Source organism: Phaseolus vulgaris, chromosome 3, assembly GCF_051622355.1.
Source record: "Phaseolus vulgaris cultivar YP4 chromosome 3, ASM5162235v1, whole genome shotgun sequence".
In the NCBI taxonomy this organism is placed as follows: domain Eukaryota; kingdom Viridiplantae; phylum Streptophyta; class Magnoliopsida; order Fabales; family Fabaceae; genus Phaseolus; species Phaseolus vulgaris.
Window position 1 is genome coordinate 31,311,726 of NC_143500.1, and position 14,937 is coordinate 31,326,662.

A 14,937-nucleotide genomic window follows, 5' to 3' on the forward strand; every position below is an offset into this window, starting at 1 on the left:
AAGCGCTTGATTTACGAATGCGGTTATTTGAATAACTGCATTCGTAAATCCTTTTTTACCCTAAATTTTGAACCGCGCCACACACAATTTCAAACTTTATTTCTCGTCTTTGCCTTCGTTTCGCGTTCGCACTCTGAGTTCGTCTCCTTCTGCTACATCTGCATTCCATTTGTGCAATGTAAGTTTCTTGAACTCTCTTTCTTCCTCTTCATCTTCACAAATATATGCATAAATGTTTTTCGTTTTTCTTATATATATTTTTTTCCTTGCATTGGTGGTCTCGAAGCACTGTTTCGTTGGCTGACATTCGTTTTTCTTACATTGTTTGGTTTATCGCTTTGCTCAGTACTCTTTCATTGTCTTCGTGGTTTCTTGTAGATTTTTTGGTTTGCTCCGTTGCTGCTTCCCTGTCCGCTGTCGCTTCTGCTGCCGCCACCGTTGTTCGCTCCCGTGACTCTTCATCAACGTTGGCTTCACACAAGATTGACGACGTTTTAAAATTTTTAATTTTTTTTAATGATTTGGCATATACAAGTGCGGTTAAAGCAAATAACCGCACTTGTAAATGGTATTTATAAATGCGGCTATATAACCGCATTTATATTTCTTGATTTACAAGTGCGTGTTGATCAAATGCGGTTATAAAGCCGCATTTATAAATTCGAAATAGCCGCATTTGTTTTATGTTTCTGCACTAGTGATTATACGAATAAATTTAAATTTCCCTCTTTTTCAAAACACACATATCTCTTTGTACTCACTCACACACTCCCTACATGCTATACATACCCTTTCAGTTCCTCAGCTACGTGACAATGCTTTCGGTACATAAAGATTCAACTAAAATCAAGTTTTTTTCTAGCCAATTGATTAAAATAACTTTCTCTCCTTCACCTTTATTAAGGAAATAATAATTATCAAATTATACATAACTATTGTATATAATTATTGTATGATATTGTGCGATATTATACACAATTATATGTAATTAATTTAATAATTATATAATCCCATGATTAGTGGATCCCTACCTAATTAGCTTGTAATTTGTAATTTGGAGAGAGAAAGACTCCATACACTTGTATATATTTTCTATACATTGAGTGATGTAAATACACACAAGAGAATAAGAAATATCTTTTTTTCTTGCCATCATTTTATTATATATATCATTTTTCTTATATGGTATCAGAGCACCGATCTCGGTGCTCTAACAACCTCTCCATTTTTATCCCCCTAAATAAGAGATCATGTCTGACACATAAGGCATTAGTAATCCCTACTATATTCATCATTAAGACCAACTAGGAAACATGTTGGTGTCGACCAAATTGAACGACGCCAATTATCAATCCTGGAAGACAACAATGGTACACACACTCACGGCGAAGAAGAAACTCGGATTTGTTGACGGTACCATAGAAAGATCGTCACAAGAAAAAGACCCATCCCAATTCGAATTGTGGAATCAATGTAATTCCATGATTCTTTCATGGTTAAGTCACTCCATCGAGACAGAGATAGTCGCAAGGGTAATTCACGCGAAGACCGCCCGTCAAGTTTGGGAAGATCTTCGCGATCAGTTCAGACAGAAGAATGCGCCAACCATTTTTCAAATTCAGAAGGAAATAGCAACCATGTCCCAAGGTACGATGCCAGTGGTTTCATACTACATCAAACTCAAAGCGCTGTGGGATGAACTCGAGCTATATCGTTCACCCATAGTTTGTAATCAGACAAAGGAACACCAGATCGAGAAGGAAGAAGATAAACTGATGCAATTCCTCATGGGGTTGAATAATTCATTCAAAAAAATCAGGTCCAATATTCTCATCATGAACCCTCTACCAAATGTCCGACAAGCATACTCTCTGATTGTGCAAGAAGAGACACAACAACAGATGAATTAGGATCCTGACAAGAATTTTTCAATCGCGACATCAGTACAGGGTCGATCTGTCAATTGGAAGTAATCAAAAGGTAAGACCTGTGAACACTGTAACAAACCAGGTCATACCATAGACGAATGTCGTACTTTGAAATTTCATTGCACATACTGTGATAAAAGAGGACACACGGAAGATAGGTGTCGCATAAAAAATGGGACGTGGAACTCCAATGGGCGCCATGGCCAGGAGCATCAAATAAAAAATAACCCCAAAAGCTCTCATTCATCAGCAATAAACATGGCAAATTCCTCTTCATTACCACATGACAACAATGAGTCTGATAGAAACCTTGTACAAGGGTTCACTGCTGAGCAAATTCAGCAATTGGTAAAGGTTGTTTACTCGCTCAACAATAATAGTAAAAGTGAAGGGTTTATAAACGTTGTAGGTCTATTTGCTCATAACTCGTATATTAATTCTGCTTTTACAAAACCATGGATTTTGGATAGCGGGGCAACCGATCACATTGCATCTGATTCACAATTTTTCACACACACTTCATCATCATTTATTCTAAATGTTAATCTGCCCACATGCTCAATTGCGACCATCTCATCTGCAAGCACGATTAAATTCAATGACAATATCACTCTCAAAGATGTTCTTTGTGTTCCTTCTTTTAATTTAAATATCATGTTTGTTAGTAAGATAACCAGTACACTAAATTGTTGTGTCGTTCTTTTTCCACATGGTTGCATCTTGCAGGACTTGGTCACGGGGAGGATGATTGGCTCGGGTAAACAATATGCAGGCTTATACTACATGTCTCCTCTTCCAAACTAAGCCCACGCATCTTAAATTTCGACCGACCCTGATTTATGGCACAAGCGCCTCGGACATCCTTCTCCAACACATCTACAACTTGCATCTTCATTACTACCTATCAATAAAAATCTCATTTCCATTCATAATAATTGTAGTGTTTGTCCCAAAGATAAACAGGCAAGGCTACCCTTTCCTTTAAGCACAATAAAATCTCATTCTCCATTTAATTTATTGCATTGTGACATTTGGGGTCCTCATAAAACCCCAACTCATTTTGGAAAACGTTTTTTTTTCACTATAGTCGATGACTATACTAGATGTACTTGGCTATTTCTTATGAATCACAAATCTGAAACCCAACATCTTTTATAATCATTCATTACATTTGCACAAAATCAATTTCAGGCATCTATTAAAACCATCCGCGTTGACAACGGATTGGAATTTATTTCAATGCATGATTTTTTCCTCAAAAAAGGTATTGAATGTCAACGCACTTGCGTCTACACTCCTCAACAAAATGGAGTAGTAGAATGCAAACATAGACATGTTTAAAACACAGCACGAACCCTCCTATTTCAGTCCAATTTACCATTAGAATTTTGGGGGGAATGCGTTTTAACCGCCACATATATCATTAATCGCTTGCCATCACCTTTACTAAAAAATAAATCACCTTTTGAGCTACTATATAATCAACCACCTTCTCTTTCTCACCTAAAAACTTTTGGTTGCCTCTGTTACACAACTGTTGTTTCACCTAAGCAAAAATTTGATCCGCGCGACCGAAAATGTATCTTCATTAGTTATCCTCACAATCAAAAAGCATACAAATTATTTGATATAGATGCAGACACTTTTTTTACAAGTCAGGATGTCACCTTCCATGAAAGTGTTTTCCCATTCTGTCAACACTCTCAGACGCAATCCTCACATCCAATACTAGATATTTTGCCCGCCATTGACATTGACTTACCCACTTCTGTCCAACATTCACTTGATCCACCATCTTCTCCTACTGAACCTCCAGCAGATCAACCTTCTTCTCCCGCGCCAGGAAGTCCTACACCCATTACCAAACCTTCTCCAGCCAACCTTCCTGTTCGACGATCAAGTCGCACATCAACCCCACCTTCCTGGCTTCAAGACTACATAACGGAATCCCAAGCCAATCATTTGACCACTGCCCAAGACCGACCGAATGGAACCAAGTATCCTATGCATCATTTTCTTTCTAATTCACGATTTTCTTCTATACATAGTGCATATCTTGCTAACATCACAACCACCAAAGAACGTCACACTTATGCTCAAGCTATCCTTGATCCAAATTGGCAAAAAGCAATGAACGAAGAGCTTTCCGCCTTACAGCTAAATCAAACGTGGACCTTGACATCGTACACGCTGGACAGAAACCCATAGGATGAAAATGGGTCTATAAAATAAAGTACAACTCAGATGGCAGCGTCGACAGATATAAGGCGCGCCTTGTCGCAAAGGGATACACTCAGATTGAAGGTGTTAACTATTCTGAAACTTTTTCACCAACAACAAAATTAACAACTTTGAGGTGTCTCCTCACCATTGCAACAACTAGAAGTTGGTTTAATCACCAACTAGATGTGCAAAATGCCTTCTTACATGGCACATTGCATGAAATTTACATGAACTTGCCACCCAGGCATCATCGACAAGGGGAGAACATTGTATGTCGACTCAACAAATCCCTTTATGGTCTCAAACAGGCATCCCGGACATGGTTTTCAACATTTTCTTATGTGATTAAATTTGTAGGATTTCAACAGTCCAAGACAGACTACTCTCTATTCACAAGACAAAATAACTCATCATTTACTGCCCTTTTGATTTATGTGGATGATATGCTTTTGACAGGAAATGATTTGACAGAAATTCAGCGTGTTAAAGACTGTCTATTACAACAATTTCGCTTTAAAGATCTTGGAGAATATTTTCTATGGATTGAATTTTCCCGTTCCAAAGCTGGTATTTACATGTCACAAAGAAAATATGTGCTTGATATTTTGCAGGATACGGGACTCACCGGTGCTCATCCAGACAAATTTCCAATGGAGCAAAACTTAAAACTCACACCAGACGGTGGAGAGTTATTAAAAGATCCAGTCAAATACAGGCAACTTGTGGGATGACTGATATACCTCACGGTTACTCGGCCTGACATAGTATTTTCGGTTCGGACCCTAAGTGATGGAGATCAAGCTCAAGAGGACATGGAGGCCAATCAACAAGATCAAGAAGAGGTAGAGGCACAAATGGAGGACGCCCATGGAGGTCAAAGCCCACCTCAAAGGATTACAAGAAGCATGTTCAAAGCTTTAGGAGCTAGGGGACATTTATTTTCTCTTTTTGTAATTTCTTTAGTTGAAGGTGCTTAGAGGGAAACATTAGAAACCTCTTTTGTTATAACATCTTTTAGGCTTTAGTTAGGAGCTTTAGGGGGGGGGGTGTTAGTAGATAGGTGTAGAAGTAGAATAGGAGGTGCCAAAGTGAAGGAAGGAGTCACACCTTCCTCATGACTTGAAATAGGCGCCGGTTTTAGCTTGCTTTAGGAGGGAAATTTGAATTGTTTTAGCTTGCATTTTCAGCACCTTAGGCTATAAATAGAGGTGCTCTCTTTGTAAAATTCAGATTTGAATTTATCTAAAGAAACTATACTCAAAATTGGAGTGAGCATTTGGAGAGCTTTTGAGCCTTCTTCTCTAGTCTTATCTTGAAGGATCCATGGTGTCCTCAAGTGGCGGCAACACTCTCATCTAGGAGCAACCACACTTCTAGTGGCGAGATCATCCAACCATTCTTCCATCTTCATGAGCACTCTCTTCTCCTTCCTTTCTTCTCTTTCAATTGTTCATGTTGTCTTGTTTTCTTGAGTTTTTGGTTCGGTTCTTTGGTTTTTCCAGCAACTGTTCTTGTTTTTCTTGTGTTTTGGTTCGGTACCTTTCATTTCCAGCTTTCCTTTATAGTTTGGTTGCCTTTTACTTCATTTTGTTCGGTTCAAATGTGTTCTTATTCAATTCTATTCGGTGCTTTTTAGTTTTACCTCTTTTTGTTGGTTCAATTTGACAATATGTGGAACATCCAAATGAGTTTGGGATTTGGTACTAGTTTTTGGTGAGTTCTTGTCTTAGAACAATGATCCAACTCTAAGAAAAGTGCCTCAATAATGTCCAGCTCAAGGTGATTCCTAAGAATGTCAAGAATCATTCTCTATATGGCTAGTGGAATCACATCATGTGGTATCATGAGTCTTAGGTTCTTCTTGTTTAATTGTTGAGTTGTGTGCACTTTAATTTCAAGAGCTCTTTAATTTTTCTTGCAATTTAAGTTTCTGTTTTAGATTTTTACTTGAGTATTCTTGCTGTTTTTCTTTTATACCAAGTGTTTGTGAAAAGGTTTATGGCACTCATTCTTCTTATGAGTATGGTTGCTCTTTTGGAATGGCATTATCCTTCCTAGAGTTTACCTTAAGCTTCCTTTCACTTGTTGTTAAAATTTGTGATGTGTCTTTTAATTTTGTAATAATCATGTCAAGTTTTGATTTTCGGTTCGGACCCTAAGTCAATATATACAGGCTCCACGGAAACCTCATTGGGATGATGTAATTTGAGTCCTAAAGTACATCAAAGGATCACCGGGACAATGATTGTTATTGCCATCTGAGAACAATTTGACATTGAGAGCTTATTGCGACTCAGATTGGGGAGGTTGTCAGACAACTCGGAGATCAGTATCTAGGTATTGTATTTTTCTTGGTTCCTTTATTATCTCATGGAAATAAAAAAAAAACAAAATACCGCACGATGACCAATACTTGTTTGGAGATAGTTTGGTTGCGATATCCGTTGTAGGATTTAAAGGTGTCATGTAACTTGCCAGCTCAACTTTTCTGTGACAATTAAGCAGCATTACATATAACAGCAAACCTAATATTTCATGAACGCACAAAACACATTGAGATAGACTGTTACATTGTGCGAGAAAAATTGCAAGTCGGGATAATCAGTCCTTCATATGTACCGACACAGTATCAGCTCGCAGATATTTTTACGAAGGCACTGGGCAAGGAACAATTTTTGACGTTGCGACACAAGTTGGGAGTTTATGATCTTCACCTACCAACTTGAGGGGAGTATTAAGGAAATAATAATTATCAAATTATACACAATTATTTTGTATAATTTGATAATTATTATTTCCTTAATAACCTTCATTATTTTTTCTTTCTTTTTCCTTTTTTTACAAAAACTTTGGACATAAATGTGTCTTCACAATTTTTTCTCAAAACACATATTTGGTTTGTTAATAGTTTGAAGAATACTTTTCGTAATATCTTTTGATTTTTCTGTTTAAAAAAAAATACTTTCCAAACCAAATTTTAAGAAAACTATAAAAAAATACTTTTAAAATGCATTTCTCGAGTTCAAAAGATAAATATCTCGTTATGGTGTCAATATGCTACTTTGGTGTAATTGAAGACATCTGAGTGATAAATTACACGAGTTTTGGAGTGTCTCTTTTTAAATGTAAGTGGGTTGACACTAATAATATCGTGAAGATTGGTGATCTAAGTTTTACCTTGATTGATCTAGAAAATGTAGGTTATATTGAAGAGTCATTCATCATGGCATCTCAAACAAAAAAAATGAGTATTTTATGTTGACTATCAACTGTGATGTTAATAAGAGATTATCAATCCAGTTTGATATGCAGACAAGTAAAGCTTTAGGGGAGCATAACACAAAATTTACCAGCTATGTGGTCTTGCTTGGTAGAAGCAAAGTTAGCATTTTTATTGATGATTGAGACCATGTTCCAGATATGGTGAAGAACCAGATTTTGCAAAGTATCATTGTATGAAATCTTAACTTATTTGTTTTATAATAAACATACATAGTTGATATTTAACATATATAATTGATATTTATTGTACAAGTCACATATGGCGTCCCAAACAATAATTTATTGAGGACGAAATAGATTTCATATGTTGGGGCACGATGGAGGGGTTTTAAGAGTGACCTTAATAATCACTATATTTATGGTGCATTGAGTGACAAAAATCCATGTGAGCAATATCATTTTCTCAATGAGTGGCAGACTTTTCAAGAAAGACAATTAGACCCTACCTTTTAGGTAAATTGATATCATGTGTTGGTTAAGTATTTAATTATCTAGCAATGTAATTATTTAATTAATGTATAGAATAGGTTAAGAGGAAAGTTGCACAAGAGATTAAAAAAAAAGAATGTTCATCCCATAAACTGTATCGTGGGGGTTATGATAAATTAAAGCCAAATATTATAAAAATAGGCATATTCCTATTATACCATTGAGGACTCAAATTGCGCATTATAACTCGTCCTCCCCGACATGACATAATGGAAGAAAGTTCATCAAAGACCATAAAGGGATTACACATATGAAGAAGTTCAAAGTGTAACTAAGTGCATTAAGCAACTCATATTGTAGGTTATGTTTGGATGCTTATTTTCATTTTTCTAAATTAAGTGTTCAAAATTTATTTTGTAGAATGCATTGGTGGGGCAAAGCACACAAGGATTGTTCATTCCAACGAGGCTTGAGGACTAATTGGCAGTTGCCACGGTCGTCAAAAGCATTATAGACAAGTTTATGCTACTGGACGAGGGTTGAGCATTTGACAATTCTTTGCTCCTCCACCTCGATATTATAGTAAATCACATCTTAGTGAAATCGAGATGGAGTCCCTCACAGAAGAGATTGGGAAGGACATTAAAAAGGAGGTATACTCTGAATTTAAGGTAGAGTTATTATTAGACATTCAAGCAGAATTAGCATCCATGTTTATTCAACATTCTGTTTAGGGATGGCAATGCAGGGCCAGACCGCCCTACATTTAGTCTGCTCCTCGTAGAAAATATGGGTTGATTTTATTGGCCCACTTAAGAATTTTTTTTAAAAAAAAATTTTGAATATTTTTTTTTATTAAGTTAAACTTTTTTTCTTATTTAGATGAATTAGATAAATGGTCTCACAATATTATTCTTACGATACATGCATAATAAGATGAGTAAAAAATATTATAATGATGTTATGATTTTTAATGAAATTTGAATTTCAATAATACTAATAAATTGACTAATAAAATATTTTATTAAATATATACACCTTTTAAGGTAATACATGTAGACAAATGATTACTATTTAAATTTGAAAAATAATATATATATATATATAATACAATATTATAATTTTATTATAAAAAAACTAAGGTATGCATACTGCATTTAACATTTGATGAATATTAAAATCTAAACAATTTATGCATTTCAGAAAAGGAAACAAAACATTATTAAATATTAAAAAATTATTATCGAATTTCGTGAAGGTGTTATGAATTAGAGATTGAGGGTAGTTTCTTTCTGCACCCCATACTTAAAAAATAATACTCAAATTACCCTCTGACATTTTTCATTGAATGTTTTTTTTTTTTAATTTTAGAATGTGGAATTCAGAGACATCTCGGGTTATAGAATTTGGAAGTTAAAATTTGTGTTTTGGATTGTATAATGTTCCAGATTGTACAACCCAAAATACAAATTTCTATTCCATATTATAGAACTTGGAATGAATAATTTTAGATTTTTTTGAAAATATGAGATTGCAAGAAGAAATTATAGGCGTATAGAAAGAAATTTTAAAATATACGAGTTATGCGGGCCAACCCACCCCGTCCCACACTTGGCCCGCACATGATGCGAGTTATGTGGGGTGAGCCTAAGCAGGCCAGCGGGTTGAAATAGGTAGCCCACCCGCCATGCTTTGTCATCCCTACTTTTGTTGCCCCTCCAGAACTTCCCCTATTCGTATAAGTACAAAAGGGAGTTTGATACAAACCGACAGATGACTAAGGATACAACAAGCACTTCCCAAAAGGGTCAATCATCTCAAGATACAAAGCCAGGCCCCAACAAGCCTTGAGAAAGAATCAACAAAAGAAGAAGAATCTATAAACCAAAATATCAAAAGTTCTTCCTTTTGGTCTTCTTAAAAAATAGAATATGTTTGTAAATAATTTGAGCTCACTTTGAGGGTCCAAATAGCAAATATAAGCTAGAATAAAGTACATTTAGCATAGTAGGGGGTGTGGGTAGCATTTTAGCTTGTTTCTAGCCCATTTGGAGATATTTTGACATAGTTTCTAGAAGGACAAACCTAGGATGCGGGATTGACTTAATCAAACCCTAAGACTGCCCAGTTTTTCCCTTTTCTCGTCCTACCCCTTTAGCTTGTTCTCCAAGGCTCCTTCACCTATAAATAGGAGGCCTACCTAGTGTATTTGAAAAGTTGAATGAAATAGAGAAAAGTTACTCTGCACATTTTGTGTGAGATGCTAGTGAGGCTTGTCCTCTTAGTCTTTTAGTCTTATCTTGTGAGTGTGCGAGATCTCAAGTGATGACATCCTTCACTTATCTTGGAGTCATTTCACTATCCAAGTGGCGTGTTCATCATCTCAAACCCTTTTTCTCATAAGCTTCCTTTCCCTTCATCTTTTCCTTCCATTATCATTCCATTATATTCATAAACATGTTCTTATTTTGCTTCCTTGAATTACATTCGGTCACTCCTTTTATTCTTGTGTTACTTGTTTAAATTCCGCACCATATTTGTCATCATCTTCACCATATAATTGTGTTTTCATTTTGCCTTTGTGAAATGAACTTTCATATCTACTTAACCACTTGGTTAAATTAATGTCCAGTGGGGATTTTCCTTAGGTTTTCACTCTTTAACTGTCTTAAAAACTCAATCATAAATCTAAAGTGTCACCTAAATGAACAATCCTAAAATCAACTCACATCAGAGTTATGATGCTTCTGAAGGATCAGGGTAAGTTGGTCCTACTATCCTTGCAAATTACAAATTGTACATTGATGATCCCCTAGAATGCTTGGTGATCTTAAGTAATTTTTATTTTAATGATATTGTTTAATGAACATATGTTTTAGCCTAATTATATTATTTATTTATTTCAATTACATTATTCGGTTGCCTTAGGTAAAATGTATACGCTAGGGTTTACCATCCACCACCAGACAATTGCAGATGATATGGTAAGAGTGATGGTTATAAACATTTGAGATGGTTTTGCTCGAATCCATATGCCCATTGAGGAGTTTCAAACAATAGGATAGGCCCCTGAGAATTTTATTCTTTGGCCAGCTAGATTAGAAAACCCGATTGTACTGAGGGTAATTTTCTTTACTTGTTTTAATTTTGCATATGTCTTTTGTAGGTATTATACTTAATTAAATTGATATATACTAGTGTTATTTATTTATTTTTAATATATGCATATAATAATATTAAAAAAGAAAAGGAAGTTGTGAATCATTCACAACAACATCGAAGTACTTTTCAACAACTCGGTGCAATGACAACGATTATCAGGATGCAACCTATAGAATTAGATATGCCACCCGAAGTTTAGGCAAGACTAAAAACATCCCTTTTTTCTATGCCAAAGGGATGTTTTTTATATTCTCACTAGCATTGATATGATATGTGTATCAATAATACAACTTTGGTTAATGTAAGTAAGCTTCCCATATTAACTTTTAACAAGTTTTAATACATTCAACATGTGATTATAACATTATTTTTTTCAATGTTCAAGATATTTACATCATCTCTATATTGAGAAAAAAAAATGTTTACATATATGGATTCCTTGACCCTGCTGTCATTCAGAGTGTTGAGAATAAAGCTAGTGAGGTGCAAATGTATTTAATATAGACATTTCAAAATGAAAGAAAAAAAGTGCACTTAGCACTTTACTTGAATAAGCAAGTATACATTTTATAATTTAATGCACAACGTAAAATTTCATACTAATATTATTTCATCTTGTAGGGGCTACTCATAATTGATAGTAATTATTCATCAACAATCTCTTATTGTTTTGTTGTGTTCATTGCACAAGAAAAATAATAGTTTGACAATTAGAAGTATACTAGACACGTAAGTTTTCTATTATTTTGTTTCCTATGATTTTATAATTAAAAAAATTTTATTGTATGTAACTATTTATAGACACTACAAGAAAAATCCATTTTAACTGCCAAACAAAAAGCGGGGACTACAAAAATGAAGCCACTAGCATAGGTGAAGTCTACTCAAGTTGGACACAAAAATAAATGTCAAATACTGTGTCCATAGTAGAGACCTTTAACTCACACTAAAAATTATTAAAATAATAATAATAAATTAGTGTTTAGAATGAGGACACAAAGTAGATGCAATTAAAAAAATTAAGTGACAAAATAATATTGAGTCTAGAATGGGGACACAAAGTGGATGTAAGTTAAAAATTATTAAAGTAATAATAGTAATAATAAGTTAGCGTCTAGAATAGGGACACAAAGTAAATGTAATAAAAAAAATAAGTTACAAAATGATACTGCGTCAAGAATGAGGACACAAAGTGGATGCAAGTTAATATTTTATTACATTTAAAGTAGGTCTAGGCGACACTAAGGTGACTTACACGTTTATTGTCACCTTAGCTCACTCTAAGTTATTTAATGAGAAAAAAAATAAAACATTAAACATTTTTGTCTCACATTTTCATTTTCTCACTTTCAATTTCTCATTTCTGTCTCACACTTTCAAACTCATAATCCCAAACTTTCTTCCAAAAAACCCTACGTCTTCTTCGTGGCCATTTCACTCTCCTTAATTTCGTTTTCGTTTTTGTCTTTGTTGCCAATTTGCTCTCCTTAAGTGAATTTTACTCATATTTATTTCCCAGGTAGTGTCTCCAATGGCGGCAATTTACTCACATTTGTTTTCTCACGTAGTGTCCCCAACGGCGATGCTAAGTTTAATTATTGTTGGAGATCCCACATCGACTAGAGATTAGAACATTTTATAGTATATAAGTGGGTGCAAACCTTCTCCTTATGAGTCAGTTTTATGAGGTTGACTTAGGCTTAATGTCCACTTCTTAATATGGTATCAAAGTCATTTCAAGCATATCCTAGCGGTTGTTTGGGCTTATCATGTCACATACTATCAGGTCGTTATCAGACCACCCATAATATATAGTCCTACACACAAGTTCGTAGCTTCAACATGAGGAGATCCTACATCGACTAGAGATTAGGACATTTCATAGTATATAAGTGGGTGCAAACATCACCTTATAAATTAGTTTTATAAGGTTGAATTAGGCTTAAAGTTCAATTCTTAATAATTATTTAATTTTATATTTATTTTAGTGTCCCCCAAATCTACGCTATAGTTAAATAATATATTTTCCTTTATGTAGGCTTAGCCAACACTACCTTGTAAATTTGTGTCCCATAGGAGGTCGTCTCTAATGCTTAGCCATCAAAAGATTAACTTCCATTTCTATTGGGACGCTAAACCCACATTAGCCCCATGTAGCGTCTCTCTTTTGCTCTTTGTGTTGCTCTTTTGGGAACTCTACCATCATTATTTCTTGTAGTGAGAGTTATGGAAGCTCATTTAAGGTTGTAAGAGCTTCCACATGTTACTAGAAAGAAACTACAATACATTGCACCAAGCGAAGTTATTTGTCTTACTACTATTAAATTGCAATATATAAATTACTATAATATAATATTTGTATTTAACTTATTGACGGAAGAATGCCAAGCTCAAGCCCAAGTTCAGGCCCAACAACTAGGTCAATGTCAAGGAAGATTCAAGAAGACTAGGACTTTGCTATTGGCAGAGAAACTTTCCTATACATGTTAAAAAATGTCATAAACCTAAAGTAGAATTTATTTTCTTGTCAAAGTAGAATAGGAATTTTACTTGTATTTGTTTAGGATTTCATGGGCCATGTATTGGGCCTAGTAGCATAGGTTTTTGGGCTTGTATTCGGGCCAATAGTAAAATAGGTCTAGTTAGGATTAAAAGTGACTAGTTGGGGTAACAATTGGGCTTCTTTGAGCCCAATGTAACCTTAAAACGTCTAGGGTATATTGGAGGATGAAAATTACCTTGACATGGAGCACATGGACGTCCACATGGCAGCCTAGGAGTGGAGAGTATTTAGCATGGAAGGTGTGAGCTTAATATGGAAAGCATGACTCCACATAGCACCTTCTCATCGGAGAGTTTTATTTTGAATTTTCAAATTTTGGCTCCAAAATATTCAGCTCTCTCTCCTATAAATTGAGGTGTTTGGCTCTCATTTTCTAAGATTAATGAATGAGTGAAATTGCTGCCAAAGTTGCTAGCCTTTCTCACTCCCTTGTCTTGTGTCTCTAGGATAAACACTTTAATCTTCTTCTTCACCTAGCTCAAGTGATATGGCCCAACCAATCACTCTCCCTACCTATCATGCACCTTCAAGGAAACCATAGCTCTATATGAGCCATCCTTGTTCATCTCTCCATTGAAGCTTCCTCCAATCCTCTCCAAAAATCAAGAAAATAATTCGGTCATGAAGGCACACCAACGTTTTCCATCACTTATAGTACCCACATCAACCGGGAAGTTATGAGTGCATGTATTATGTCATGAGACATATGCATAGAATCATATATACTAACATTAATGACTCGTGGAATGAGGTAATATACAATTAACTCAAATATGTTAAATGTGTTAAATGTTAATTTCATCTTCAATATTTAATTATGTAGATATTCAGTGATTTATCTCCATTGAAGGAAGAAGTGTTACAAGAAATTCGAGAGCAGTGACATGATTTCTTTTAAGTATTTACTATAAATGATCATGTTAGAACTAGTTAACAAATTTGTATGAACTTGAACACATTAACTTTTCATAAAGTTTATAATTATTTATGTAGATCGTTAAGATTTTAATTTGAAAATATTTGCTTGAGAAATGTGCTTATGAATGGTATGATTTACAAGTAGGAAAATTAATTTATCACAAAAGAAAATTAAAAAAATATTTTCTATGATGATTATTATTAAACATGTTAAAAAAAATATTATTTTCTTTGACTGAGTTATCTTTAACCATCATAAAAAATAACACATTTTATAACGTTAAAATATCATTTATTATATGACAAATGAAATATTATCTAATATAAAAAGTAATATTTTCTATTATAAATATTTTAAATTTAATTAGAAAGTAATATTCTCTATTGTACAACGATTATAGAAAGTATAAACTATTTATATTATACGTATTT

At 34.5% G+C, this 14,937-nt stretch overlaps 1 protein-coding gene and 2 pseudogenes across 1 annotated transcript; all 3 read left to right on the forward strand.

Moving 5' to 3' along the window:
* Window positions 1-1,367: 1,367 nt before the first annotated feature.
* Window positions 1,368-1,910, forward strand: LOC150028785 (uncharacterized). Its single transcript, XM_090300119.1, has one exon. It carries the CDS (start codon window positions 1,368-1,370, stop codon window positions 1,908-1,910), a length of 543 nt encoding a protein of 180 aa, XP_090156245.1.
* Window positions 1,911-2,186: 276 nt separating this feature from the next.
* Window positions 2,187-8,086, forward strand: LOC150028786 (uncharacterized; annotated as a pseudogene).
* Window positions 8,087-11,166: 3,080 nt separating this feature from the next.
* On the forward strand, window positions 11,167-14,470 carry LOC150028787 (uncharacterized; annotated as a pseudogene).
* The last annotated feature ends 467 nt before the right edge of the window (window positions 14,471-14,937 follow it).

What these genes read in the sequence shown, in the direction of transcription:
- LOC150028785 (XM_090300119.1), top strand. Translation starts at nt 1,368, where the DNA reads ATGGTACACACACTCACGGCGAAGAAGAAACTCGGATTTGTTGACGGT.